The sequence below is a fragment of the Anomaloglossus baeobatrachus genome, chromosome 2 (assembly GCF_048569485.1).
Source record: "Anomaloglossus baeobatrachus isolate aAnoBae1 chromosome 2, aAnoBae1.hap1, whole genome shotgun sequence".
NCBI classification, from domain to species: domain Eukaryota; kingdom Metazoa; phylum Chordata; class Amphibia; order Anura; family Aromobatidae; genus Anomaloglossus; species Anomaloglossus baeobatrachus.
Window position 1 is genome coordinate 163393815 of NC_134354.1, and position 26779 is coordinate 163420593.

At 42.1% G+C, this 26779-nt stretch overlaps 1 protein-coding gene across 1 annotated transcript in view; it reads right to left on the bottom strand.

The window, feature by feature from the left end:
• Positions 1 to 26779, bottom strand: part of PRKX (protein kinase cAMP-dependent X-linked catalytic subunit) — a 192772-nt gene that overhangs the window by 12770 nt on the left and 153223 nt on the right. The window contains exons 3-4 of the mRNA XM_075335475.1: positions 18342 to 18605; positions 1874 to 1993 (exon numbers count right to left, since the gene is read on the bottom strand). Coding sequence (XP_075191590.1) covers positions 1874 to 1993; positions 18342 to 18605 — 384 coding nt within the window. The remainder of the gene's footprint in view (positions 1 to 1873; positions 1994 to 18341; positions 18606 to 26779) is intronic.

The window sequence follows — 26779 nt, forward strand, 5'->3', positions numbered from 1 at the left end:
CAAAATCCTTCTGAGAATGCGTTTTGGGGACATATGAGACCAAGATAGAGCTTTTTGGTAAAGCACAACATTCTACCGTTTACTGAAAATGGAATGAGGCCTTCAAATATGGTGAAGGTTCAAAGATATTTTGAAGTTGTTTTGCTGCCTCTGGCACTGGGGGCTTTAATAATGGGAAAGGCATCATGAAAGATGAATATTACCAAAGAATTTAGGGTTGTACTGTAGTGCCCAGTGTCAGAAATCTGGTTTGCGTCCTAGGTGATGGGCCTTCCAGCAGGACAATGACACTAAACAAACTTCAAGAAGCACGCAAAGATGGGTGGAAACAAGGCTCTGGAGAATTCTGAAGTGGCAGCAATGAGAGCAGATCTAAAACCCACTGAACAACCGTGGAGAGATCCTAAAATGACACACACATGTGACGTGACATCGCACACATGTATATCTATATGTATTTGTCTGCTTCGTGTATTGACCTGACAGAAGGAAGAGAGGTGAGAGTTATCTACAGATAATGCTGGCAGGGTAGTCCATACCTATGACATTGCTCCTCTCTGCCTTTTCCTTTCATTTATGTGGTGCTCTGGTCAGATGAGACCAAAGAAACTTTGTGGGCTAAATACAAAACACTGTGTGGTGGAAAACTAATACTGCACATCACCCTGAAAACACCATCCCCACCATCAAACATGGACAGTAAAGCTGGTCAAATTGATGGGAAAAAGGATGGAGCAAAATACAGGTAAATAAAAGGCATAAAAAAGCATATTCATGTGTGTGAATGGCCCAGTCACGGTCCAGACCTAAATCACATAGAGAATCTGTGAATCTGTCACAAGACTTGAGAACTGCTGTTCACAGATGCCTCCATTCGATCTCACTGAGGTAGAGCTAGTGTGCAAATATGCAGGGCAAAAATGTCACCTCTAGCTGTGCAAATCTGTAAGAGATATACCCCAAAAGATGCAGCAGTAATTGCAGTGAAGGTGGTCCTACAAAGTATTCACTCAAGGGGGCGGAATACAAATGCAGTCACAATTGTACTAACTACTTAGTGTTGGTATATCACATAAAATCCCAATAAAGTACATTAAAATGGAACAAGTCAGGTGTAATATGCACCAGAACCACGAGCAGTTCTGGGTGCATATTGCTAATCCCTGCCTAACTGTCCCTGTATACACTATCATAGATAAAGAGATCATTCGAAAAAGTATTTCTAAACATCCTTTATGATATGCAAATGAGCGCGGGGACTAGTCCCAAAGGCGTTATGTCCCCCGAATAGTCTGCCCTCATGTTGGTATGCCATGCTATTCAATGCCCAGGTTATTTGGCACAGACGCATGTACCTGTGTCCGTTGCCACCGCTTCCAGTCACTCTTTGAAGATGGGACGCAGACACCTGGCTTCATAGTGTGCAGGGATTAGAAATATGCACCCAGAACTGCTTGTGGTTCTGGGGGCATATTGCACCTGACAGGTTCACTTTAAGTTTGTGGGTGTGATCTTAAAAATTGTGGAAAAGGGTATGAATACAATTTTAAAAGGCACTGTATGGCGCCATCAAATACCACAGTACCTTACAATCATCAACATCATCATCGCTGTACCCATTGGGGCTCACAATTTAAATTTCCTATCAGTATGTCTTTGGAGTGTTAGAGGAGACCCCCACAAGCTCGGGAAGAACATACAAACTCCTTGTAGATGTTGTCCTTGGTGGTAGTTGAATCCAGGACCCCGGAGCTGTAAAGCAACAGCGCTAACCACTGAGCCACTGTGCCATATTTGACTTTGTGGCCTTTATTCATATAAGTTTCTTACTGTTTGGCAATAACCTACAAATGTATTCGGAAAGCAGTCTTACCCAGACAGCATTTCAAATATTAGGATGCCCAATGCCCACCAGTCCACTGCTCTCCCATGGCCTTTGCTCTGAATGACTTCTGGTGCCAGGTATTCCGGTGTGCCGCACAGTGTCCATGTCCTAGATGGAGGAGAAATTAAGAATTATATTTTTATATTGTAATCAGGTGTGTTTTACAAACCATTGACATGATGACCCTACATAAAACTCGAGGCTGTTTCCTGAAAAAAATTGCAATTGGTACCGAAATATTTTGAGCGGTTTCATGAAAGAAGCGGGGAGCGAGGCGCCGGATCAGTTTTATCCCCATTGATTTGTATTAGCACCGGATTGTGCCTGATGGCCTTGCGTTGCATCCGGCTTTTGCCGGATCCGTCGTAATTGGCTAATGCGGTGGCTGGATGGGAACATCTCTTGTAACGTTTTTTCTCTCTGACAAAAAAATGCATCGCGCCAGATCCGGCGTGATTTACAATGGAAGCCTATGGACGCTTCCGCATAATGCGTCAAAAAACAGATGCGGCCGCCGGATCCGTTTTTTTAAAACTGAGCAAGCCCCAATGTATTGTAAAAAAACGGATCCAGCAAAAAAACTGACAAAACTGATGCAAAAACTGATGCACCGGATCCGTTTTCTTGACGGATCTGGTATACCGGATCCGTAAGAAAAAAAGGATCCGGCGCATCCGTTTTTGCATATTCTGCGCCGGATCCGTTGCATCAGGCACACGCCGGATTGTGCCTGATGCCAAAAAACTGATGTGTAGCCTAAGAGACCAGCCACCACTGATACACTAAAGCAGTAACTGGTAATCTAAGCAACAAGCCGTAAACTATAGAATACATTGCTTGAGTTTACAAGCAATTTCCATTTTTACCCATTTAAAAGTAGCTCTCCCATCAAAAATTTTACCCTCTTAATATAATGCAGTCATCTTACTATATAGCACTGTGTACTTACAATTGCTGTCTATATAATTGCCCTTCTACCCAGTTAATTCTTCTGTTTTTTATTAGGTCTATGACATCACTTGATTAAAAACTTCAGTCACCAGTGCAAAATCCTGGCATGTGGGAGCAACTGGATCAGGAGTTAAAGAGGGGGATGAATAATGTAGGGAAAGTGAGTTCCTGTTGCTATATAGGGTTTAAAAGTATTCAGCTAGTCAGTTTTTAAATCATGTGATGTCATTGACCTAATGGAAAACGGAGGAATTAACTGGGCAGAAAAGCAAACTGAGCAATTGTAAGTACACAATGCTACATAATATGATGCCTAAAATATATTAAGAGTATAAAAACTTGGATGGGAGTGGCACGCACACAAAAAAAAAAAAAGACTTCAAAAAAGGCGCAAATAGAATATTTGTGTGCAAAGATACAGAATGGCACAAAACTACACAAAAAAAAGTCACAAAAGATAATGATGATTCGAGGCCTAAATATCCTATAAAAAAACATGGAGGAGGTGCAACACAAAAATTGTAGAGAGGAATTTCAGAATTTTGGCACACATCAGTATAATACAAAACTTGGTAAGTAGAGAACATGTAACAAAATCTCAAATACATGTTAGTGAGAAAATTGACAGAGAGGATTCTTTGTGCAGAACTCACTGTAAATATCTAAATATATCTATCCATGATGGAGAAGCCATTGTATCTATACACAGCAGCAAAGTGTTCATAGTTTTGTGTGGGAGTTGTGACAATGGCAAACAGTGTCCAGGTGTAGCTATATGCATAAAAGAACAAATGGCACCACTTTTTCAAAAGTGTATAGATCTGCACCACACCGTCATAGGCCAAAACCAAACACTACAGTCGGCCTATAGAGGTTTGGTCTATAAATCAGGGGAATATCTATGTACATGTGAACAGAGTCTTATAAGGCTATAAAGAAGACAACGTTCTAACTATATAATTATGTAAAATCTGTTTTTTTTTAAATATGTTAATTGAAATATGGGAATATCATCTTCAAAAACTGGCAGGTATACTTTCTATATGGTTTACGCTCTTAGGTTTATTAAAACACAAACTTTTTTGCATTTAAACCAACAAAAATTTAAAAAAAACTCAAAAAATGAATAACTATATTAAGTATAAGATTCATTAAACAAATCATTAAAATATACGGAGAGCGACAGAACTAAAAGTTTATGAAAGAAGCATCAGATAAGGAGACGATCAGCACGGACAGTACAAAGGCTATATATCATAATGGTGGTACATGGAGAACATGATATTGTACGAGACTATAAGATAGGAAAACGTAAATGATAACTCAGGCTAACTCTGTCTAAAAGGAATAAAGTCAGCGCCTACCCGGGGTATTTACTGTTTCACGTTACGCATGATATGTTAGCATTGACATTATTGTTTTTTGTTATGTCAGTCCCCATATATTTTAATTAAGTCCTTTTTTTATGAATACAATTATATTTACATTCATTTTTGAGTGTTTATTCAATTTTTTGTAGGTTCCAATAGTTTGGAATATCCTCTAGAAATTTATTATATTATAGTGATTTTTTTTTATTTTTTTTTGTAGGTTTACCATTTTTTATACGTGTTAAAATCCATATATAAAATGTGGTTTTATGCAGAAAATTGACTAATTGTAGTAAACACCCTTGACCACTAGGTGGGAGTAGAAGCCAATATTGTTATATGGTTTACAGCTCGGGACCTGTCGCCATATTTCACTATATCAAAAATCACACCATATTTAAAAGATCCCTTTGCCCTGATGAGGCTGATGTGCTTACTTTAAAAATCCATATTCAGAACAGCAGTGCAATCTTCTCTACAAGGTTCAGGTTTTAATGTTAAAAAGTAGCATTTTAGAAAGGTTTGAGAATTTGCTTTTCAAAACACCGGTTACCAATATATTTACACTAATTCCAAAAGTGGAAGAATGCGCGTCAATCAGGCGCGGTCAGCTTGAACAGTTACGTAGTCTGTAGAGCGCAATCCTTTTCTCTATTAACAATTTAACATTTTAAATACTTTATATTTTATTGTATTATTCTTTTACTTTTTGTAGTTAATAAACGCGTCAACTTGTGAAAACAATTGAGCCTTGCACACTCCATTAATAGGAGCCGACAACGCCTGATAGAGCCTCATTCTTCTACTATTGAAAAACACCATCCATGAATAAGAACCTACGACACTGCGTTATGTTGAAACGCGTTGGATAAAGTTTCATGCATCTCTGTGGATACTGTCTGTCAATATTTTAATGTGAAAATAAAGAAAGAGGAAATTTTAATCTACCTATTGCCTGTGATCCACTGGAATTTGCTGCATCTATACGGACAGTACCGGGACCTGGCAGACCCGGATATAGAGGCAGGCAGCAAATCCAGGATTGTGCTAGGCTTGTTTGCACAGCTCATAAGGTGAGCACAGACAGACACGTCTTCCTTTTTCTCTGTTTTTAACCTTAATGGTATTTCACTACAGCGTGGCTCCGTATCACTCCCCTCTTTTGCATGTAGTATTGAGACATTATATTTTGATTGCGAGCTCTTATGGACAGATTGCAGTATTGAGACATTATATTTTGATTGCGAGCTCTTATGGACAGGTTGTAGTATTGAGACATTATATTTTGATATTGTCTTAAGGACAGATTGTAGTATTGTGATATTATATTTTGATTGTGAGCTCTTATGGACAGGTTGTAGTACTATTACATTATATTTTGATTGTGAGCTCTTATGGACAGGTTGTAGTATTGTGATATTATATTTTGATTGCGAGCTCTTATGGACAGGTTGTAGTACTATTACATTATATTTTGATTGTGAGCTCTTATGGACAGGTTGTAGTATTGTGACATTATATTTTGATTGTGAGCTCTTATGGACAGGTTGTAGTACTATGACATTATATTTTGATTGTGAGCTCTTATGGACAGGTTGTAGTACTATGACATTATATTTTGATTGTGAGCTCTTAAGGACAGGTTGTAGTATTGTGATATTATATTTTGATATTGTCTTATGGACAGGTTGTAGTATTGTGATATTAGATTTTGATTGTGAGCTCTTATGGACAGGTTGTAGTATTGTGACATTATATTTTGATTGTGAGCTCTTATGGACAGGTTGTAGTATTGTGATATTATATTTTGATTGTGAGCTCTTATGGACAGGTTGTAGTATTGTGATATTATATTTTGATTGCGAGCTCTTATGGACAGGTTGTAGTATTGTGACATTATATTTTGATATTGTCTTATGGACAGGTTGTAGTATTGTGACATTATATTTTGATATTGTCTTATGGACAGGTTGTAGTATTGTGATATTAGATTTTGATTGTGAGCTCTTATGGACAGGTTGTAGTATTGTGATATTAGATTTTGATTGTGAGCTCTTATGGACAGGTTGTAGTATTGTGATATTAGATTTTGATTGCAAGCTCTTATGGACAGGTTGTAGTATTGTGATATTATATTTTGATTGCAAGCTCTTATGGACAGATTGTAGTATTGTGACATTATATTTTGATTGTGAGCTCTTATGGACAGATTGTAGTATTGAGACATTATATTTTGATTGTGAGCTCTTATGGACAGATTGTAGTATTGTGATATTATATTTTGATTGTGAGCTCTTATGGACAGGTTGTTTGCTCAATTGGTCCTATTTTTCATTTTGTAAATTTGTTGCATCCAGTGAAATATATTAGTGCCATAGTTATTATTTCATTGTTCTTTGGGCACTAGTGTCTCTTTCCACAATAGGATACAAGTAGAGATGGGCGACTGACTGGCTCTCCCTGGGAAGCCTGCATACACCATGCAGTGAAGCAAGCCTGAGCGTTGTGTCTAGTGTTTTACATACTGTTCACACCTGTTGGATGTACGGCTCAGTCTTTTTGATATATTTGTAGTGCATTTCTTTTTGACTGTGCACTCCGCCCTATAACCAGGCTGTGTCCATGCTCCTTTATAGCTGGATCCTTTCTGTCCAGACATGAAGGTTTTTATCCCAGATAGAGGCATTTCAGTTAGGGTCCTGGTATATTGAGATCACCTGGTCATGGGCACTGGGCTCACATGCATTGGCCAATAGATTAGCTAAGTATTTTTTTCCCCAAATATTCTTATAGCAGTAATGCAATACCAGAGTTTACTTTTTCATTGTTAGCATTCTAGAGTGCAGCTGTATGTGTTTTTGTAGTTATATTGTGTTTTCAGTTAGCACTTGTTGGATGTGTGGGTCAGTCTTTTTGATAGATTTGTAGTGCATTTATTTTTGACTGAGCACTCTGCCCTATAACCAGGCTGTGTCCATGCTCCTTTATAGCTGGATCCTTTCTGCCCAGACATGTAGGTTTTTAACCCAGATAGGCATTTAATTTAGGTTCCCGGTATACAGAGATTACCTTGCCATGGTAACTGGGTTGACATGTATTGGCCAATACATAAGCTAAGTATCTTTTTTTTTTTTTTTTTTTTTTAAATATTCCTATAGCAGTAATGCAATACCAGAGTTCCCTTGATTCATTGTTAGCAGTTTGGAGTGCAGCTGTATGTATTTTGTTGCTGTTTTACATACGACACTTCAAGCTCTGCGACTACCCGAGAGCACCTGGATGCTACAGCGAGTACTGAGCAGTGTCGAGCATGCTCACTTAACACTAGATACATCATGAATTTGGAGAGAACTTGGCTCTATGTACCCACACTAATAAGCGGTTTGGAGGGGACAAAGCTGGAACACCAAGTACAGCTGATATACAAAGTCTGTGTGATCAATCTTCCCATAATTCAAAGTTTTTTTGAAGATTTGACATAAATAGTGTGCAAATGAGAGCAACGGATGGTAAGCAGCACTAGAGTTCGTGCAGGACAAGACACACAATTTTTAGGCCTCTCATTAATATGATGATTACCGTATATATAAAAAGAACAAGTTGGCAATTTTTGTAGTACATTGTCATTATTTTCTCGTCATTTTTAAACCATTCCTTTTCCTTTACATTTGTGGTAAGGCTAGACAGGGCTCTTACTTTCTGCCATGAAGTTTTCAATTAAAAAAAAAAAATCCATGGGGCAAATTTGGTGCAGACAAGTCAGCACCAAACTTGCACCTCCTGACCGAAAACTGCACGGAAACTGTGTCAAAACAGTTTGTGTGGGTTTTTTTTTCTCCAAGTGATGAAATTCAGTGCTGGAATTTATACACAAAATTCCTGCACCAAATCTCCCGGAAAAATAAAATTGCATCAATACACCATTAAAACCACATTGCGTTTTGATGCGGGTTTTTTTGCCAGGAGATGCAGATTTGGTGCCGGAATCTTTTTTACATGTCTATCATTATCTGGGTGGCTGAACCTGAACAGTTACACGGATTTCCCTACAAAGTCCTCATTCGGAGTCCGTGCACAGATGCTAAATTTTGGGTACGGACTCCAAACTTTACAGTTTCGGGTTCGCCCATCACTATAGTCCACTATTTGGACAATCCCTTCTCAATCAATAACACTTATACTAACCTCTGGTGCTGTTCCAGTGGTGTCAGCATTCGCTCTCCCAGGGCTGACATGACGTTACATCAGTTGAGCCCTGCACTTTCAAACATTCTTCTCTCAGTGATTTGCCTCCCTTGCCTAAGATTCTGCGCAGGCTCGGTCATTGCCTCATCAGAGGGATGGCACATGGAGCAGTAAGCTCTTGATGATGTTACAAGAGTTGGACGCCACCCCCTCTGGTAAGATGGGCAATGATGGCACTTGTAAAAAATTCTTGGTTAGGGGAGGCGGTATATTCAGGACTTTCTTTAAAAAGAAAATCTGCTTAAGCATTAACAGGCAAGTAGTTGGTACCTACTTGCCTGTTGTGCCTGGCGCCATTCTTTGCTGGTACGAAGCATTCATAGACCACTCCTACCTGTGATTCAGCAGCTTCCGCTGACATTCTGTCAACAAAGCAGCGGCGTTTCATCCGCTCTGCCATCTAAAAGGGACGGGACAGTTAACGTCATGCTGATTGACATCCAGCTCCCCCACTTAGACAGCGAGGAGCCGGCTATCAATCAGCATGACATAGACTGTCCCACCCTATCTACAGAGTACAGCGCAAGAGAACCCTACGCACTGTTAAAGCCATTGTATCAGTGGCAGAAGAGGTCTGTGACCACTCTTTGCCATCAGAAAAATGGCACTGAGTACAACAGGCAGGTAGGTAGCAACTTAGGCACTTATTTTGGGGGGGTAATGTCCAGGATATAGCCTTTAACTAGATCTCTTAGACCTGATGAGGGTGCTATACTTACACAATATGATATGGATTTCCTTTTTGACCCCAGATATCGCATGAGGGCTTGAGTCAACATATATTCAGTCTCCACACACCCAGCCTAAAAGCTGCAGCTTGTACTCTGAGCAGTGAGCTCTCAGCAGTAGCAGGGAGGAGGTACACTGAGGATCCTTCATAAAAGGATTACACAGCCATTCTGACAAGGACTTTCTACACAAATACAACACCCTTATCAGTCTAACAGATCTATATACTAAGATGCAGTTTTTTTCTTGTGAAATCTGATAATGGATCCACTTTAGAGTTTTTAATTCTAGCAATGCACCATAGTGTGTACATTTCGTAGCCGGTTTGAAACTTGCATAACAAAAGGAAGACCACTAATAATACTTGAAGGATGTTCACATACACGTAGGGAGTAAATTGGTGAATATAGAGTTTTCAAATACTATACAATTAGGACAGTGGAATAGATAATTTGGCGCGATTATAGAGATGTCTGCCTCACAATATCCATCGGTAAGCTGTTCAGGACTCAAAGTTCACTTTAGGTTTTGCCATCATGTAATTGCAACCCTTTACTAGGCAACAACTAATAATCTGTTTCTCCAGGAAGCCAGCTGATCTATAAATAAGTAATCGGATGTGAAACTACAGACAGAGAGACACTAGCAGAACAAAGGGGTGAAATCTAAAACTGTGATGGCAACTGGATAGTGTACACTAGAGAAGAATGCCAGGTCTATTCACTTATGTACAACGCAACCACAGGACAAAGGGAACCCCACTGCCGGCAAATTAAGTAACTTCACGAGCTTTCGAGCCTCATGTCTAGCAGTGAGACTTCATGTACATATACCAAGAAAGCTAAAATGGGTAATCATGAAGATGTATCGAGCACACCAAAAGCACCACACATGGTGACTACTAACTGTTGGGACGATATCCTATAAAAAACCCCTCAGTTTTTAGCTTCTATTTCTTGTAAATTAAATATGAAGTTTCTTACTAAATTAAAATCTTCAGTGTTACAGTTGATCCTTCACAATTTAAAAACTTCACCTCCCTGGAGATCTCAAAATGCTTGCCCTTACTTTGCTCTCCTATAGCATTCAACCAAAGTACATGCAAAATAGTGTATCTCAATACAAAAATATACCCCTTAATAACCGCGGGCAGTAATATTACATCCCGGTGGTCATAGCGTTAATCCCCGTCGGCTGCTGCAGGCTGCAAGCGGGGATCCACACACGTCAGCTGAATTATACAGCTGACATGTGTGCCTCGCAGTTACAAGTGGAATCGCTATCCACCCGTACCTATTAACCCCTTAAATGGTGCTGTCATGATGTCAGTGCCATTTTACCGGCGATTGCGGTAAATGAATACTCACAGAGTGCCACCGGAAGTCACGTGACCACATGGATCCAATGGTTATCATGGTAGCACAGGATCATGTGATAACACCTGTAGCTCACATGATTCAGGTCCTATAACCAGCAGCGGAGTACCACAGGTTACAAGACATTTCTCCCAATCTGGGCGATGCTGCTCTGATTGGGAGAAATAAATGAGCAATCAGACTGCTGTTCCTTATAGCCCCCTAGGGGGCCTAGTAACAAAAAAAAAAAAAAAAAAAAAAGTTTAAAAAAAAGTTTTGAACAATTAAAAAACAAAAAAACCCTAAAAGTTCAAATCAGTCCCCTTTCGCACGATTTAAAATTAAAGGGTTAAAAAAATGAAAAATACACACATTTAGTATTGTCGCGTTCAACATTGCCCGATTTATCAAAATATAAAATCAATTAATCTGATCAGTACATGGCATAACGGCAAAAAAATTCCAACTGCCAAACTTACGTTTTTTTGGTTGCCGCATATTGTATGCAAAATGCAATAACAGGCGATCAAAATGTAGCATCGGAGCAAAAATGTTACCGTTAAAAACATCAGCTCAAGTTGCAAAAAATAAGCTGTCACTGAGCCATAAATCCCAAAAAATGAGAACGCTATGGATCCCGGAAAATGGCGAAAACCGTATGCCACTTTTTTTTGGACAGACTTCTGAATTTTTTTTTTTTTTTTAACACCTTAGATAAAAGTAAACCTATACATATTTGGTGTCTACAAAATTGCACCAACTTTCGGCATCACAATACCACATCAGTTTTACCATATAGTGAACACAGTGAATAAAATATCTCAAAAACAATAGTGCAATCGCATCTTTTTGCAATTTTTCCGCATTTGGAATTTTTTTTGCCATTTTCCAGTACACTATATGGTAAAATTCATGGTTTCATTTAAAAGTACAGCTCATTCTACAAAAAAACAAGCCCTCACATGACGACATTGACTGAAAAATAAAAAAAAGTAACGTCTCTCAGAAGAATGGTGAAAAAAAATGGAAAGCGCAAAATCGGTCGGTTGTGAAGGGGTTAAGAGCTAAGCTAAAGCAAGATTAAATATATAGCAGACAAGACTGTGTCCAATACTACTCTAAGGCTATGTGTCCACGGGAGAATGTAGCTGCGGATTTTTCTGCATCAAAATCCGCAGCTTTCCCGCAAAATCCGCACCTTTTCAAAGGTGCGGATTTACCGCGGATTTTTTTTTTTTCCCCCAATTTTAAAGCCAAAATCCGGATGAAAATCCGCAACAATAATAGACATGTTGCAGATTTTTCCAGATCAAAATCCGCACGAAATCCGCTGCGGAAAAATCCGCAGCGTGGGCACAGCATTTCCAAAATGCCATAGAAATGGCTGGGAAGTGCCTGAGCTGCAGATTTTCGGAAAATCCGCGGCTTTTCCGCGAGAAATCCGCGGCAAAATCCGCTCATTTTCCGCAGCGCAGGCACATAGCCTAAACAGGAGGAAGGAAGGTATGGAGGGTCTTCTCATAAGGCAACTCCAGCGAGACCCATTTAACCATTACATTTACTTAGAAAAGAAACCATATTATTGTATTGGACAATTCAAAAATTAAAGACTATGGACACATTTGCTATTGAAAGGGATAATTTTCTTTTTTTTTTTTTTTTTTACAGAGTTTAGTGTTTAATCAAATTGAACTAGCTTTCAGAACTCAATCTTCATTGTTTCATTAATTATCAGACCCCCTGCTAAGTGATTTACAGCCTGATACAATTTATAGATTTCTCTAATGTAGCAGCGTTTTTCAGTAAGGCTGGTTTCAGACGTCCGTGTTTTAGGTACGTGTGACATCAGTTTTTAACACGGATGTCACACGTACCCATGTTACCCTATTGTGTACTCTCACACGGCTGTGTTTTCACACGGACGGTGTGGCCCTGCTATTTCACACGGAGACGTGCCAGTTTTTCTCCAGCAGCATGGGTGTCACACGGACTGCACACTGATGTGATCCGTGTGACACGTACCGGAGAAAACATGGGTTTTTAAATAAAAATATTTTATATATTTACCTCTCTTTAGCGATTCTGTCTCCGGCTCTGCTGCCTCCCGCTCCTGACCCCGCTCATTATTTTCATTGATTATTCACTGCGTTGAGCAGCTGAGAGCAGGGGCATCGCGGTGACAGCAAAAGAGACAGCACCGCCGAGGACAGCACCGCCGAGGACAGCATCGCTGGGGACATCGCTAGTGACAGGTGAGTATCCTGCCAGAGGTGTGTGTGCAGGGACGTCCAGGAGGTCAACAGATTTCCCAATGAACTCTGATGACCTCCTGATGACACCCCTGCGACACCTGCGCTACAGCGAGTGTAACGATGGTGACTTCCAGGGGTTCATGAGAGTTCATTGGGAACCCTGATGAGTCCCTGGATGTCACTGCACAAACTGCTGTATACTCACCTGTCACCGGCAATGTTCCCGGCGGTGCTGTCCTCGGCTGTGCTGTACCCAGCCTGTCCCCGCGATGTTCCGGCTTCCAGATGCTCAGGCAGTGAATAATCAATGAAAATAATGAGCGGGACGCAGCAGAGCCGGAGACAGCATCGCTGGATACAGGTAAATCTAGAACATCTTTTCATTACAGAGACACTTGTTTTACCCGGTACGTGTCACACGTATGCAAACACGGATGTCTCACGCATGACACACGTAACACACGTATGATCATAACCATGCGTTTGACTGGTACCTGATTAAACACGGACGTCTGAAACCAGCCTAATATAGGTTAGATGTGAGCTGTGTGTGCATCCAAGGCAGAGCAGTGATCATTAGCCCATGAACAGCACAGCTTCTATGCAGCCTTACATCCCCCCATGTCTTTCCCTCCTTTTTTAGAGCCTGTGCTTTCTGCTTTCCCTGATATACTTTGGGTCTTTCTTCACTGCAGATCAGAGTACAACACAATCCACTTTCTCTGCTGCTATTTCTAAGGCCTCTTTCACACGTCCGTGAAAATCACGCACATTTTTCACGGACGTGTCAAAGGTGCGTATTGCCCTCCGTGTGCAGTGTTTATGGCACACGTCTGTTCTCAGTGTGCTAACCGTGATAATACACGGAGAACTAGAACTTTCTACTCACCTGTCCCTGGCTTCGCAGTCCATGGTGCTGATCTACGGTCTCCGGTCCTGCCGACTCCCCGCTGCTGCTGCTTCCGGCCCGCAGTGGAGTGAATATGCAATGAGCATAATGAGCAGGGGTCGTAAGCAAGTGCTAGCAGCGGCAGAGACAGGAGGGCTGGAGAAAGTGAGTATAGAAATTCTTTTTATTTCACAGGCACGTGTGTTTTCTCCGGTGTGTCTCACACAGATCACATCCGTGCGGTCCGTGTGACACCCCTGATGCCGGAGAAAAACAGACATGTCTACGTGTGGAGCATACGGGCACATGTATGCTCCAAACGGACACACTGTCCATGGCAAAACACGCACGTGAGCGCAGACCCATTGATTTTTACGTGTGCCGCTGTCTCCGGCACGTGAGGAAACGGACCAAACTCGTACCGGAGACACGGACGTGTGAAGGGGGCCCAATACCGAGAGAAAAGAGAACCATCAGAACCAGGAGCAGGGGCTATGACAAGCTTAGAAACACTCTACAGAAGCTAAATGGTAGAACATTTTCAATTACACCAATTTATAAAAGCTGCTTTGCATTTATGAAGCAATTGAACATAATTTTGCATAAAAGCAAGCATAACCTTTACAGGGGTCATCTGGGACTTTTTCTTTATTTTACCATATGCCTAATTAACAAGTAGTTGCTAGAAGTGACAATTACCAAAATATTCTACCCGACACCGGCACAGATCGGTCATTGACCACTCCTGGTGATTTAGCTGCTCCAGGGCAGTAAGGCAGCGGAGAGCCGTCTGTCAATCAACACGGCATCCGCAGTCACGGGACGTCTAGCGCTGAGTGCACCCGAAAAGTAAAGTTTGGTGTTTATACAGAACACAGACTTTTTTTGAGAGAAAAAAAAATAAAAAAAAAAAAATTAGTGTTTGAGTTCAGACGCTTTACATATGCTGACCACTCAAACGAGCTTTGCTGTGCTTGTGTACGCTCAGTGCTGAGCCCAGTGTGTTCATGTGTGCGGAGAGCCAAACTGCCCAATCATGACTCAATGCGATTCAGGTCAAGTCCAGGACCAAAAGTGAACTTTATCTAACATTCGTATAAACCCACCGAACCTCAACACGTCTGCTCATCTCTGGTGACGTCAGTGTATTTCCATTCTAGTATTATTGTGTTTCCCCGAAATTAAGACCTCCCTCGAAAATAAGACCTAGGAGGAGTTTTCAGGGAGGCTTAAATATAAGACATCCCTTGAAAACAAGACCTAGCCGCCGTCAATAATGAAGGGTCTGTGCAGCGGTAAAAAAGTTAAAGATACTGCAGGACACTTCATTATAGACAGCAGACACCTCCTAAAGAAAGAAGATAGAGGACCCCTGATCATACTCACCAGACGCCGACAGGGAGCAGGTGAGCGCATCAAGGTCCTGCGGCGGAACACACACACACACACACACACACACACACACACACACACATTAGATCACATAAACACAGACTACAGATTGCATCCACACACTCACCACATCCAGCGATATCGCTTGCTTCTCGGAGGCGATACTGTGCAGTGCAGTGACCTTTCAGGACCTGCCGGAGGATCACATGACTGAAAGCATGTTGTATCTCCGGATGTTGTGAGTGTGAGCGCGCGATTGTACCGATATGTGCGATATCGTGTGTGTAAGTGTATGCGATCGGATGTGCGAGTGTGTGCTGTCTGATGTGTGAGTGTGTGTGTATATGCGATCGGATGTGTCGGCAGGAGGCAGAGGAGGACGGTGTGCAGCACAGATGCTGGGAGCGCCCACCGGAGAGCACAGGGAGGAGTGATGTGAAAGCTGTGTGTGTGTGTGTGTGTGTGTGTGTGTGTGTGTATGCGATCTGATGTGTGACCGTGTTCTGATGTGAGTGTCGGCCAGATGCAGGGGAGCACAGCTGCTGGGAGACCACAGGGAGGATTGATGTGGAATCTGAAGTGTGTGTCTGTATGAGTATGAGTGAATGTGATGTGATCTACGCGAGTGTCAGCCAGACGCAGGGGAGGCGTGCAGCACACCTGCTGGGAGATCACAGGAGGATCTGGGAGCCATACAGACGCCTGGGGCTGGTAAGTATGACGATCCTGGGAAGGGGGGGGGTGTCTGCTTTTTGTGGGGGGGTAAACTTACCCCCAACCATGTCTCCTCGAGAATAAGACACTCCCTGAAAATAATAATAATTTAAGCCAGGCAATCCAATGTTAGAATTGAAAAGAAAAATGTATTTAAATAATTTTTTCTTTTCAATTCTAACATTGGAGTGCCTGGCTTAAATTATTTTTGTCTGTACGAGGTTGGACCCTTCCAGAGCACCCATTCTTTTTCACAAAAGTGCCGTGTTATCTTCTTTTTTTACTCCCTGAAAATAAGACCTAGTGCTTTTTCAGGGCAAAAAAAAAAGACTGTCTTATTTTCGGGGGAACAGGGTGTGATAAAACATGTTTTTAGCAATTTATTAGAATTATTTTTTACTTTTTTTTTGTTTCCAAAAAGGTCACAAAAGACTTTTATGAACCTAATTTTTATGTTACTTCTATTTTACTTTCATATTATTTCCCCTGTAGCTGGAGCTGCCATGGCAGTTTATAGGGCAATACAGCCTTGAAACATCTTAGGCTGCTTTCACACGTCTGTCTTTTTCCATCAGTCACAATCAGTTTTGTGACTGATGTGACGGATGCGTTGGAGATTGTGGTACAACTGATGTGACAGATCCGTTAAAAAAAAATGGATCCATTGTAGCAGTTTGTACCTGGCAAAGAGAATCAAGCTATGGCTGCGGGTAACTTGAGTGACGTCACCGGTGACAGCGCGACTCTCTTCAGTTGCTCCGTGGAGCTCACAGTGAGCGGCGGTGTTCTACGGCCGCTCCTGTCAGCTTCCGATGTAGCAGAGCTGAAAACGTCGTGGGACCTCGTGTGGATTACATCGCACCTGGAGGGGTATTTGGGGATTAATAAAGTGGTGAAAGAGGGTGTTTTTTAGTCTTATTTCAAATAAAGGATTTTTTGGTGTGTGTGTTTATTTACTTTCACTACAGTTTAGTGATGGGGGGTGTCTCATAGAAGCCTGCCATCACTAAGCTAGGACTTAGTGTCAGCTATGGGCTGCCATCAACTCCTTATTACCCCAATTGCCACCGCATCAGGGCAATCGAGATGAGCCGGATAGAGTCCCGGGACTATCGCATCTAATGGATGCAGCATTTCCGGGCGACTGCTGGCTGATATTTTTAGGCTGGGTAGCTCCCCATCTTGAGAATACCAGCCCTCAGCCAAGTGTCTTTACCTTAGCTGGTATCAAAACTGGGGGGGACAGAACGCCGTTTTTTTTTTAATTATTTATTTTACTGCAAGATATAGACCCACCCACCAGCGGCTGTGATTGGTTGCACTGAGACAGCTGTCACTCAGCGTGGGGGCTCGTCTGACTGCATCCAATCATAGGCGCCAGTGGGCGGGGGAAGCAGTGAATATGAGAGAATAATGAGCGGCCGGCATTTTCAAAAGCAGGAGAAGCCGCCGGAGCAGTGTGACAGCTGTGCAGCGCTGCGCCGAGCGAGAGAGCGGGCGCGCCTCTCATGCCAACAAGAGCGGGCGCATCTCTCGCGCCAACGGGCGCGCCTCTCGCTAGAGAGAGCATGAGAGCGCGCGAGCGAGAGAGCGCGAGCGAGAGACAGCACGAGAGAGAGACAGCACGAGAGAGAGCGAGAGAGAGAGAGACAGCACGAGAGAGAGCGAGAGAGCGCGAGCGAGAGAGCGCGAGCGAGAGAGCGCGAGCGAGAGAGCGCGAGCGAGAGAGCGCGAGCGAGAGAGCGCGAGCGAGAGAGCGCGAGAGAGAGAGCGCGAGAGAGAGCGAGAGTGTGAAAGAGCAACGCAGGCCATCAGTCGCAATCCGTCGTTAATACAAGTCTATGGGAAAAAACTGAATCCTGCAAATTATTTTGCAGAATTTAGTTGTTTCTCTATGCGACGGATTGTGACTGATGGAAAAAGGCGGAAGTGTGAAAGCAGCCTTAACGGTCATTGACTGGCTATGCTCATTTAACTACTCACGTGGCAATCTTGTGGTAGTGCCACTGCCTTCACCTAATACACAGTCCTCATACTGTGTAAGTAGAGATCAGGATGGCAGAGATGATAGAATACCACTCCTGCCTTCTAATGTGACTGTCTCTAAGCTCAAAAGTTGCTACATTTTTAAAGCATTCTAAAATAGCCAAATATTGTCCACTCTAAATGGGGCACACCAGAAATCATTAAGGAGTTAATAATGTATGAAGTTAATACTATAAAATCTAGTGACAGATCTGCTTTAAATAAGTATCTAGTACAGTATTTTAGTATTTTGTTTTTCATGAGAATTCCTTAGTACAGCGCCTCACATAATGCACATTATTGTCACCAGTCTCTGTAGATGACAACCCCTATTTTTAAGCAATTACAGAGAAGAAAAACTAAAAAAGCAACAACAACAAAAAGATGATTGCTCTGTTAGGCATATTCCAATTATCACCATTGTTTGGGGATGAAAATAGCTTTGCCCGGCACCAGAGGAACCATTTCAGTAAAAGCCAAATCCCCAGCAGGAAAGTAACGAAGCAGCTGAAATGCTCAGGACATAAGTGATACCTGTCTGAAAGCTTTTTCGCAAATCCAAAATCTGTAAGTTTGATGTGACCCTCCTGATCCAGCAAAATATTTTCAGGCTTCAAGTCTCTGTAAACTATTTCTTTGGAGTGCAGGTATTCTATTGCACAAATAATCTCCGTGGAGTAAAACAGTCCTGAGCTGTTGTTAAAGCGGCCCATATTACGCAAGTAGCTAAAAAGTTCTCCACCGGGGACATATTCCATCAGCATATATAAAAAGCGATCATCATGTGAGGTCCAAAACCTAGAGGAAGAGAAACAGATCGAGTCAGTAAGAACTTAAAAAACTTCTAAGGAACTTTTATTAAAAAGGCGTTTACTGATAGATCTTGGAACAGTAGTAAGTTTCACAATTGGATGCGTTAAAAAAAAAAATTGTTCCTGTGCTGAGATAATCTTATATATATATGTCCATGCTGTGTACTGTGTAATGGCCGTGTCTGACTGTACAGGGACATGGTCTGATCATACCACATCTCTTGGGCAGGGCAGAACGCAAAAGAATATACAAACATTACAGTGATTCTTTTTGTGAGGTAAAACATTTCCCTGCCTGTTTTAAAAAAATGTTTTACCACAAGGAAAGAATCATTTGAAATCCTAAGATGTAATGTCTATACTTTTTCCCCTCAGACCATGTCCCTGTAAGGTCAGACACTGTCCATTACTGTGTAATGGCCATGTCTGACCATACCACATCTCATGGGCAGGAGAGGATGCAAAAGAGAATATACAGATGATAGAATGGGATCACAGCTATCTCCTAGACGGGGGGGGGGGGGAGACAACGCAAAAAAGTATAAAAAGGCATTACAGCAGGGGATCACAGCTGATTCTTTTTGTGAGGTAAAAGTAAGTAAGTAAAAAGGTATACAGACATTACCACACAGCAAAGGAAAGAATTTCTTTGAAGGAACAATAATTATTTCTTTGAAGGAGCAAATCATTTTTTCTTTGATGGAAAAAGATTTTTTAAAATCAGATTGGGAAATATTTTACCTCACAAAAAGAATAAACTGTGATCCCCTACTGCAATGTCTTTAAATTTTTTATTGCACCCCTTTATTCACCATCCAGGAGCCATGTTATGTTATAATGTTATAATGACTCTATACAGTCAGACACGACTATTACACAGTACACAGCAGGGACACATATATAAGATTATCTCAGCACAGGGACATTTCTTTTAAACACATCTAATTGTGGAAATTATTATTATTCTAAGATCTATTGATGAAAATGAACCTTAAAATTAACTTCGTTAGTAGGAAAACCCCTTTAAGATGAGTATTCGTGGCTACTCACGCTGTGACAAATCTGTAAGCTCAGCATAATTCTATAAATACCAAGAATAAATAAAACAGTTAACACCACATATAGGATGGTTTTGAAGGAGCAGCGGCCACAAGGGACTCGTCTCTACTTTCTAATATACAATCATACATAATCCTGGTAACTTGAACCAGTCCAGAGGTCACACATTAATGTAATAACAGCTACGGCAAGATGATATATCAATTAATAAACAATATAAAACTATAGCAACGAAAAAGGGGTTGTCCATGAGTGAAGGAAATGAAACTTTCTGCAGGAAATTATATAAAATAACAAAAAAAAAAAAAAAACCCTCAATAGCTCGCTAACTAAAATAGTCAACACTGTCGCTGAGGCTATGTACCGGTTTACGTTCCTGGTGTGATAACAGGACGTACAGTATATCACAAAAAAAGTACACCCCTTCCATTTTTGTAAATATTTTATATCTTTTCATGGGACAACACTGAAGATATGACACTTTTCATACATTGTAAAGTAGTCAGTGAAAATGTGGTGCCCGCTAAATAACTCCGGCTAGGTTCACACTTCCGTAGTTTTAAATCAGTCAGGTCCGTCAGCAACGGATCAGTCGTTTTTAAGTTGTCAACTGATGCAACGGATGTGTGAAAGGAATCCTGTGAAAAAACTGATCCGTTGCATCCGCTGTGCGTCCGTTTTTTGATGGATCAGTCATGATCCGTTTGTGTTTGGAACAGCCCAGTGGGTGTGCCAAACCTGCTGGGCATGCTCAGTAGAGCATGACGGAATCCAGTGCTGGACTCTGTCGTAAGACGGATTACGACGGAATCCTGCACCATAGACATACATTACAAGCGTGACGGACTGCGGCGGATTCCTGTGCGGTGCGTTAATTTTGACGGCCAGAAAAACGTTACATTCTGCGTTGCTCCCCACCCAGCGGTCAGTCAAAAAACGACACAACGGAATCTGCTAAACGAATAGCGTTGTTTACCAGAGCGGCGGATTGTGACTGATACATTTTAAACGGAAGTGTGAACCTAGCCTCAACACTAGAGCTGATCGAACTCCCCAAAATCCGGGACCGGTAGGTAACTGCCAGATTTTAAAAAAAGAGTCAGATCCGCTCCGGAATCCGGTGCCCATATGACTCAATGGGGACCGGAATCCGGAGATTAAAAACGTTTGTGGAGGGGAAAGAGAGATAGGAGCGAGCGCGGCATACTCACCGAGGCGCTGTCATGGCGGCACACTCCTTCCGGGTCACGCTTTTCCCTTCCGGAGCCAACAATTTAATATTCACTACTTTGCCCGCCCACCGATGCGTGTAATTGGTTGCGGTTAGATGCGCCCCCATCCTGAGTATCAGCTGAGTGCAACCAATCACAGGCGCCAGGACGGCCGGTGGGCGGGGAAAGCAATGTATACCTCGCAAGTGTGACTCAGGCTTTTTTTTTTTTTATTTAATTAAAAAAAAAAAAACTCGACGTGCGGTCCCCTATAATTTTCATCCCCAGCCATGATAATGCCGGCTGGGGGCTGGTATTATCAGCCTGCAGCTACCCGGTATTGCCACATCTATTAGATGTGACAATCCCAGTGCGATACCACCCCTTCCCGTTGGCCTGGTGCGGTGCCAATCGGGGTAATAGGAGGTGAATAGCAGCGCGCAGCTGCTACTAAACCCTAGGTTTGTGATGGCACAGGAGTCTATGAGATACCTGCATCACAGACCTGTAAATGAATGTAAATAATCACACACAGAAAAATCCTTTATTTGGAATAAATTACAAAAACACACCCACCTTCACCTCTTTATTAACCCCCAACACCCTACAGCTTCGGCATAATCCACACAAGGTCCCACGACGACATACCCAGCTCTGCTACATCTCAGAGCGAACAGCCGTAGAGAAGACTGCCAGCTATGAGTGCAGCCTATTACTGAGCCGCGATGAGCAATGACTGCAGCAGAGACTGTCACAGGCTGCAACCAATCACAGACGAGAGGACAGCTGGTGTGCGGGGAAAAGCTGTGTGTATACGATGCACAGTACAGGAAGTGAATGCGCGACCCGGAAGCGTGCCGCCATGACACAGAGTCTTGGTAAGTATGAAACTCTCACTTATTTCTTCTTTTTTTTACTTTTACATTAATTGCCGAATCCGGATCGTGCACCTGGAATCCCCCCGCCCGGCACCCAGAAAGCATTGAAACCGAGCGGATCCGAACTTTTACAGTCCGTATCCGCTCAGCCCTACTCACCACACATTAACCCCTTCCCTCCCAGCCTGTTTTCACCTTCATGACCAGGTCAATTTTTTTCAATTCTGACCAGTCAGTTTATGAGGTTATAACTCTGGAACAGGTCAACAAATCCCAGTGATTCTGAGCTTTATTTAGTAACATATTGTACTTGTAAGTGTCAAATGTAGAATGACATTTCTTTGTAAAAATATAAAAAAAATGGAGAGAATTTAAAAAAAAAATGTTGCAAATTTCAAACTTTTAATTTTTATGCTTTTAAACCAGAAAGTTGTGTCACACAAAGTAGCTAATAAATAACATTTCCCACATGTCAACTTTAAATCAGCGCAAGTTTTAAAACTTATTATTTTTATTTTTATTAGGATGTTAGAAGGGTGAAACGTTTAACAGAAATTTAATTCATTCAACAAAATTTCCAAACCCTTTTTTTTCCCCACATCACATTTGAAGTGACTTTGAGGGTCCTATATGACAGAAAATACTCAAAAGTGACACCATTCTAAAAACTGCACCCCTCACTCTGCTCAAAATCACACCCAAGATTATTAACCCTTCAGGTGTTTTACATGTACTAAAGCGATGTGATAGGAAAATAAATGAAAAATTTACTTTTTCCCCACAAATATGTAACTTTTGCCCCAAATTTTGCATTTTCACAAGGGTAACAGGAGAAAATGCAAAAAAACCCAATTGGTTGTGAAATTTCTCCTGAGCCCATAGATACTCCATATGTGATAGAAAACTACTGTTTAGGTGCACATCGGGGCTTGGAAAGCAAGAAGAGCCATTTCACTTTTGGAATGCAAAATTGGCTGGCATTGTTAGAGGACATCATGTTGCATATGCAAAGCCCGTGATGTGCATAAACAGTGGAAACCCCCTCATGTGACTCCATTTTGGAAACTAGTCCCCCAAGTGAAAGTAAAAAAATCATTTTTCCCAGAAAAATGTTGCTTTAGCCCCGAATTTTGCATTTTGTCAAGGTTAACAGGAGAAAATGGACCATATAATTTGTTGTCCAGTTTCTCCTGAGTATACCAATATACCATGTATGGTGGAAAACTACTGTTTGGGTGCACTGCAGGGCTCTAAAGGGAAGGAATGCCATTTTGACTGGAATAGATTGTGGACGCCATATCACATTTGCATTTTAGTCTGAGTACTGACAGGCTGACCCCCCACCACTTTAACCTCTGCAGCAATGTTGGCAGCACTCATACGTCATTTTGAAAAGACAACCTCTGTGTAGGATGCTGAGCACAAACACTCAACTTCTTTGGTTGACCAGGATGAGGCCTGTTTGGAGAGAAAACGGTCTTGTTAAACCGCTGTATAGTCTTGGCCACCATGCTCATTTTCAGTGTGTTGGCAATCTTCTTATAGCCTATGCCATTTTTATATAGAGCAACAACTCTTTTTTCACATCCTCAGAATTCTTGACCATTAGGTGCCATGTTGAATGTCCAGTGACCAGAATTAGAGTGTGTGTGAGCGATACCACCAAATGTAACACAGCTGCTCCCTATTCAGACCTGAGACCTTATAACACTAATGAGTCACGACACCGGGGAGAGAAAATGGCTAATTGAGCACAATTTGGCCATTTTCACTTAGGGGTGTACTCACTTTTTCTGCCAGTGGTTTTGACATTAAAGGGAAGCAATCACCAGGATTTCCGTATATAACCTAAAGCCAGTGCTATACTGGTGCTATCAGGCGGATTCTATACATACCTGTAGTGGTCAGCTCGGATGTTTAGGTTTTGAAATCCAGGAAGGTAAAGTTTATAAAATCACCAGCTTCTTGAGTGACAGCAGCCGAGGATCAGATAATATCGGGGGGAGGGGGTATTCAGAGTTATCCTAATTCTAACAGGGGGAGGAGATAAGTATTATACAATCGATTTACTTTTTCACTAGCAGGACCTGTGTGAGGTCATAACCATGTGATCAGAAGCTATTATCTGATCCTCAGCTGCTGTCACTCAAGAAGCTAATGATTTTATAAACTTTACTTTTTTGGATTTCAAAACCTAAACATCTGAGCTGACCACTACAGGTATGTATAGAATCAGTCTGATAGTGCCAGTATAGCACTGGCTTAATGTTATATACAAATATACTGGTGATTGGTTCCCTTTAATGGCTGTGTGTGGTTATTCAAAACGGCACAACAAACTTACACTGTTATACAAGATGTATACTGAAAACTTTACGTTGTATCAGTGTCATATGTTCAGTGCTGTCCCAATGAAAAAATAAAATAATTACAAAAATGTGATAAGTGCACACAATATTGTGATATACGTCATATCAACAGGACTATAGCAAGCAAACTTTGGCTTCAGAGATGTGCAGTACAACGTACATGCGAATATCAATGGTCAGTGATTGACTGCCGCTGTTATGTGCTTCAACAGCATGCCATCAGCCCAAACAGGCCAATAAGTGCTAAAGAACAAAGGTGGTAGCACATCAGAGGATGAAGGAGTTGCTCAATAGGTTGTTGTATTAAAAAGTAGTCCATGATATAAAACAAACAAAAAAAAATATTCTTAGACTTGCCATTCTGCCAAAAGGCTGTAAATCACTAGACCGCTGCAGCCAATCAGCATTCACGGAATGACAACAGCATTCACATTCCACTGAAATAAGAGATTGTTTCTTCCAGGTTGGATGGAATTTAGGAACAGAAGCTATGTCCCATAGACTTTTTCTGAGGTCTATATGGCTGGTAGACTACATTTTAAGTAGAACTGTTGCAAATGAAATAATGTGAAATCTAAAAACAATAACTGAGTGATTATTATTTTTTTTTTTTTTTATATCTTTCAGTGTCCTCTCCTGGAAAAGTGCTGCATAGGCCTTTATTAGAAAGAGTCCAGTAATCTACCGGATTAATCATCTTTTAAGCCTGCCTGTATCCACTGCTGCTGGCAACACAAAAGGTCGAATAGATGACACCTCTACCACTGCCCAAAAGCTTGGTGACAAGTTGCATAACAAAGTGCTCAGCGATGAGTACAGCACTGGATGAAATCATCTGCCATTTCTGAAACAGCAAGTGTCATTTCCGGCCTTACATCACTGTCACATAGGACAGAATGATACGCATGATAGATTTCCAGTTCCAGCCCTCAACATATATACCGTGTTTCTTCGAAAATAAGACCTACCCCACAAATAAGGCCTAGCAGGAGTTTTCACTAAGGCTTAAATATAAGACCTATCCTGAAGATAATCCCTAGCCACGGTTCAATAATGAAGTGTCCATGCTACTAAAAATGTTAAAGAATATTGCAGGACACTTCATTATAGAAAGAAGACACTCCCAAAAGAGAGAAAAAAGAAGACCCCGCGATCATACTCACCAGATGCTAATCGGCAACGCATCAGGGACCTGCGGCGAAACACACCCAGACACATCAGATCACACACACACATGAGATTGCACACAAACACAATCACATCAGATTGCACACACACCACATACAGCGATATCAATTGCTTCTGGCCGGCATATGGTAAGGACCTGGGACGCTATGCAGAGTGGAGCGTCAGGACCTGCGGGTGGAACGCATGGAGGACCAAGCGGGGCAACGCATCATAGAGAGCAGAGAGTCCCCTGCTAGCTGGAAGCAAGTGGTATCACCAGATGTGCGATCTCATGAGAGTGTGTGTGTGAATATGAGTGAGCGTGTCTGAGTCTGTGTGTGCGATCTGATGTGTGAGAGTGTCGGCCAGAAGGAGGGGAGGATGGCGTGCAGCATACCTGCTGGGAGCACCAGCTGAGGATCGCAGGAGGACCTGGGAGTCATGCAGACACCCGGGGCCTGGTAAGTATGACGATCCTAGGAAAGGAGATCTGCATTTTTCGTTTGGGAAGGGGGGGGGACTTTCCCCCAACCATGTTTCCCTGAGAATAAGCCCTCCGTCGAAAATAAGCCCTAGTGCTTTTTTTCGGGACGGTGTCTTAATTTCAGTGAAACACAGTAGAATATAAAACTAAACATCAAAAGCACAAGATCCAAATACTTCCCTATGATAGCCTGAACGAGGCCACGACAAGGCTCACACAGAGATGCACTGAGTTGTGACCTCCGGCGCACTCCATGAAACACTTGAGTGCGTCGGCAAGTCACAAATCGCCAGAGGCCGACTGAAGCAGCAGTGATAGAAGATGACACGGCCTGAGGGTGAATATATGACAGGGGTCAGGAGACAGATCTAAAGCACCACTCCAGCATTTGTTGTTTTTTTTTTTTTTTTAATTGCACCCCTTCTGCCATCTTAATATGTAATCACTGCCGCTCTGATGGGTCTCCAGCACTTTATTATCAGCCGGCAAGTGCAGTATTTCATGGAGCGTGCCAGAGGTCAGAAATCAGTAAAAACCTATGGGAGCCTTGTTCTGGCTCTCAGAGTTGCATTGAGAGGTTGTGACATAACTTCTGACTTCCAGACAATCAAATAGATCAGGGCGACGCCGAAAAAAGGTGAAGACATCGAAGGGTGAGTATGTGACGCTCTGGCCTATGAGGTCGTCACAGGGTATTGTGCAGTCTGCGCTTATGCACGGTATCCACCTCCTTGGTTATGGGTCCCTGACCTTTTGGTGTTGCTAAGAGCCAAGCCAATCAAAAATCCTAGAAACACTCTGTACCACACCCACTAGACACACCATTGGGTAGCCTGAAGGGAATAGGGCTGCGCATTTGGGGGGGGTTGGTTTAGGAGGGTCAGGAATGTAGGAGACAGCGAGTTGTGAAGTGATTCTCGAGAGGAGAGGTCACAGGTTAGGAGCTGGGCTCCTCAGTACTAGGTGGCAGACGTTGGTCTGGGCCTGGTAGG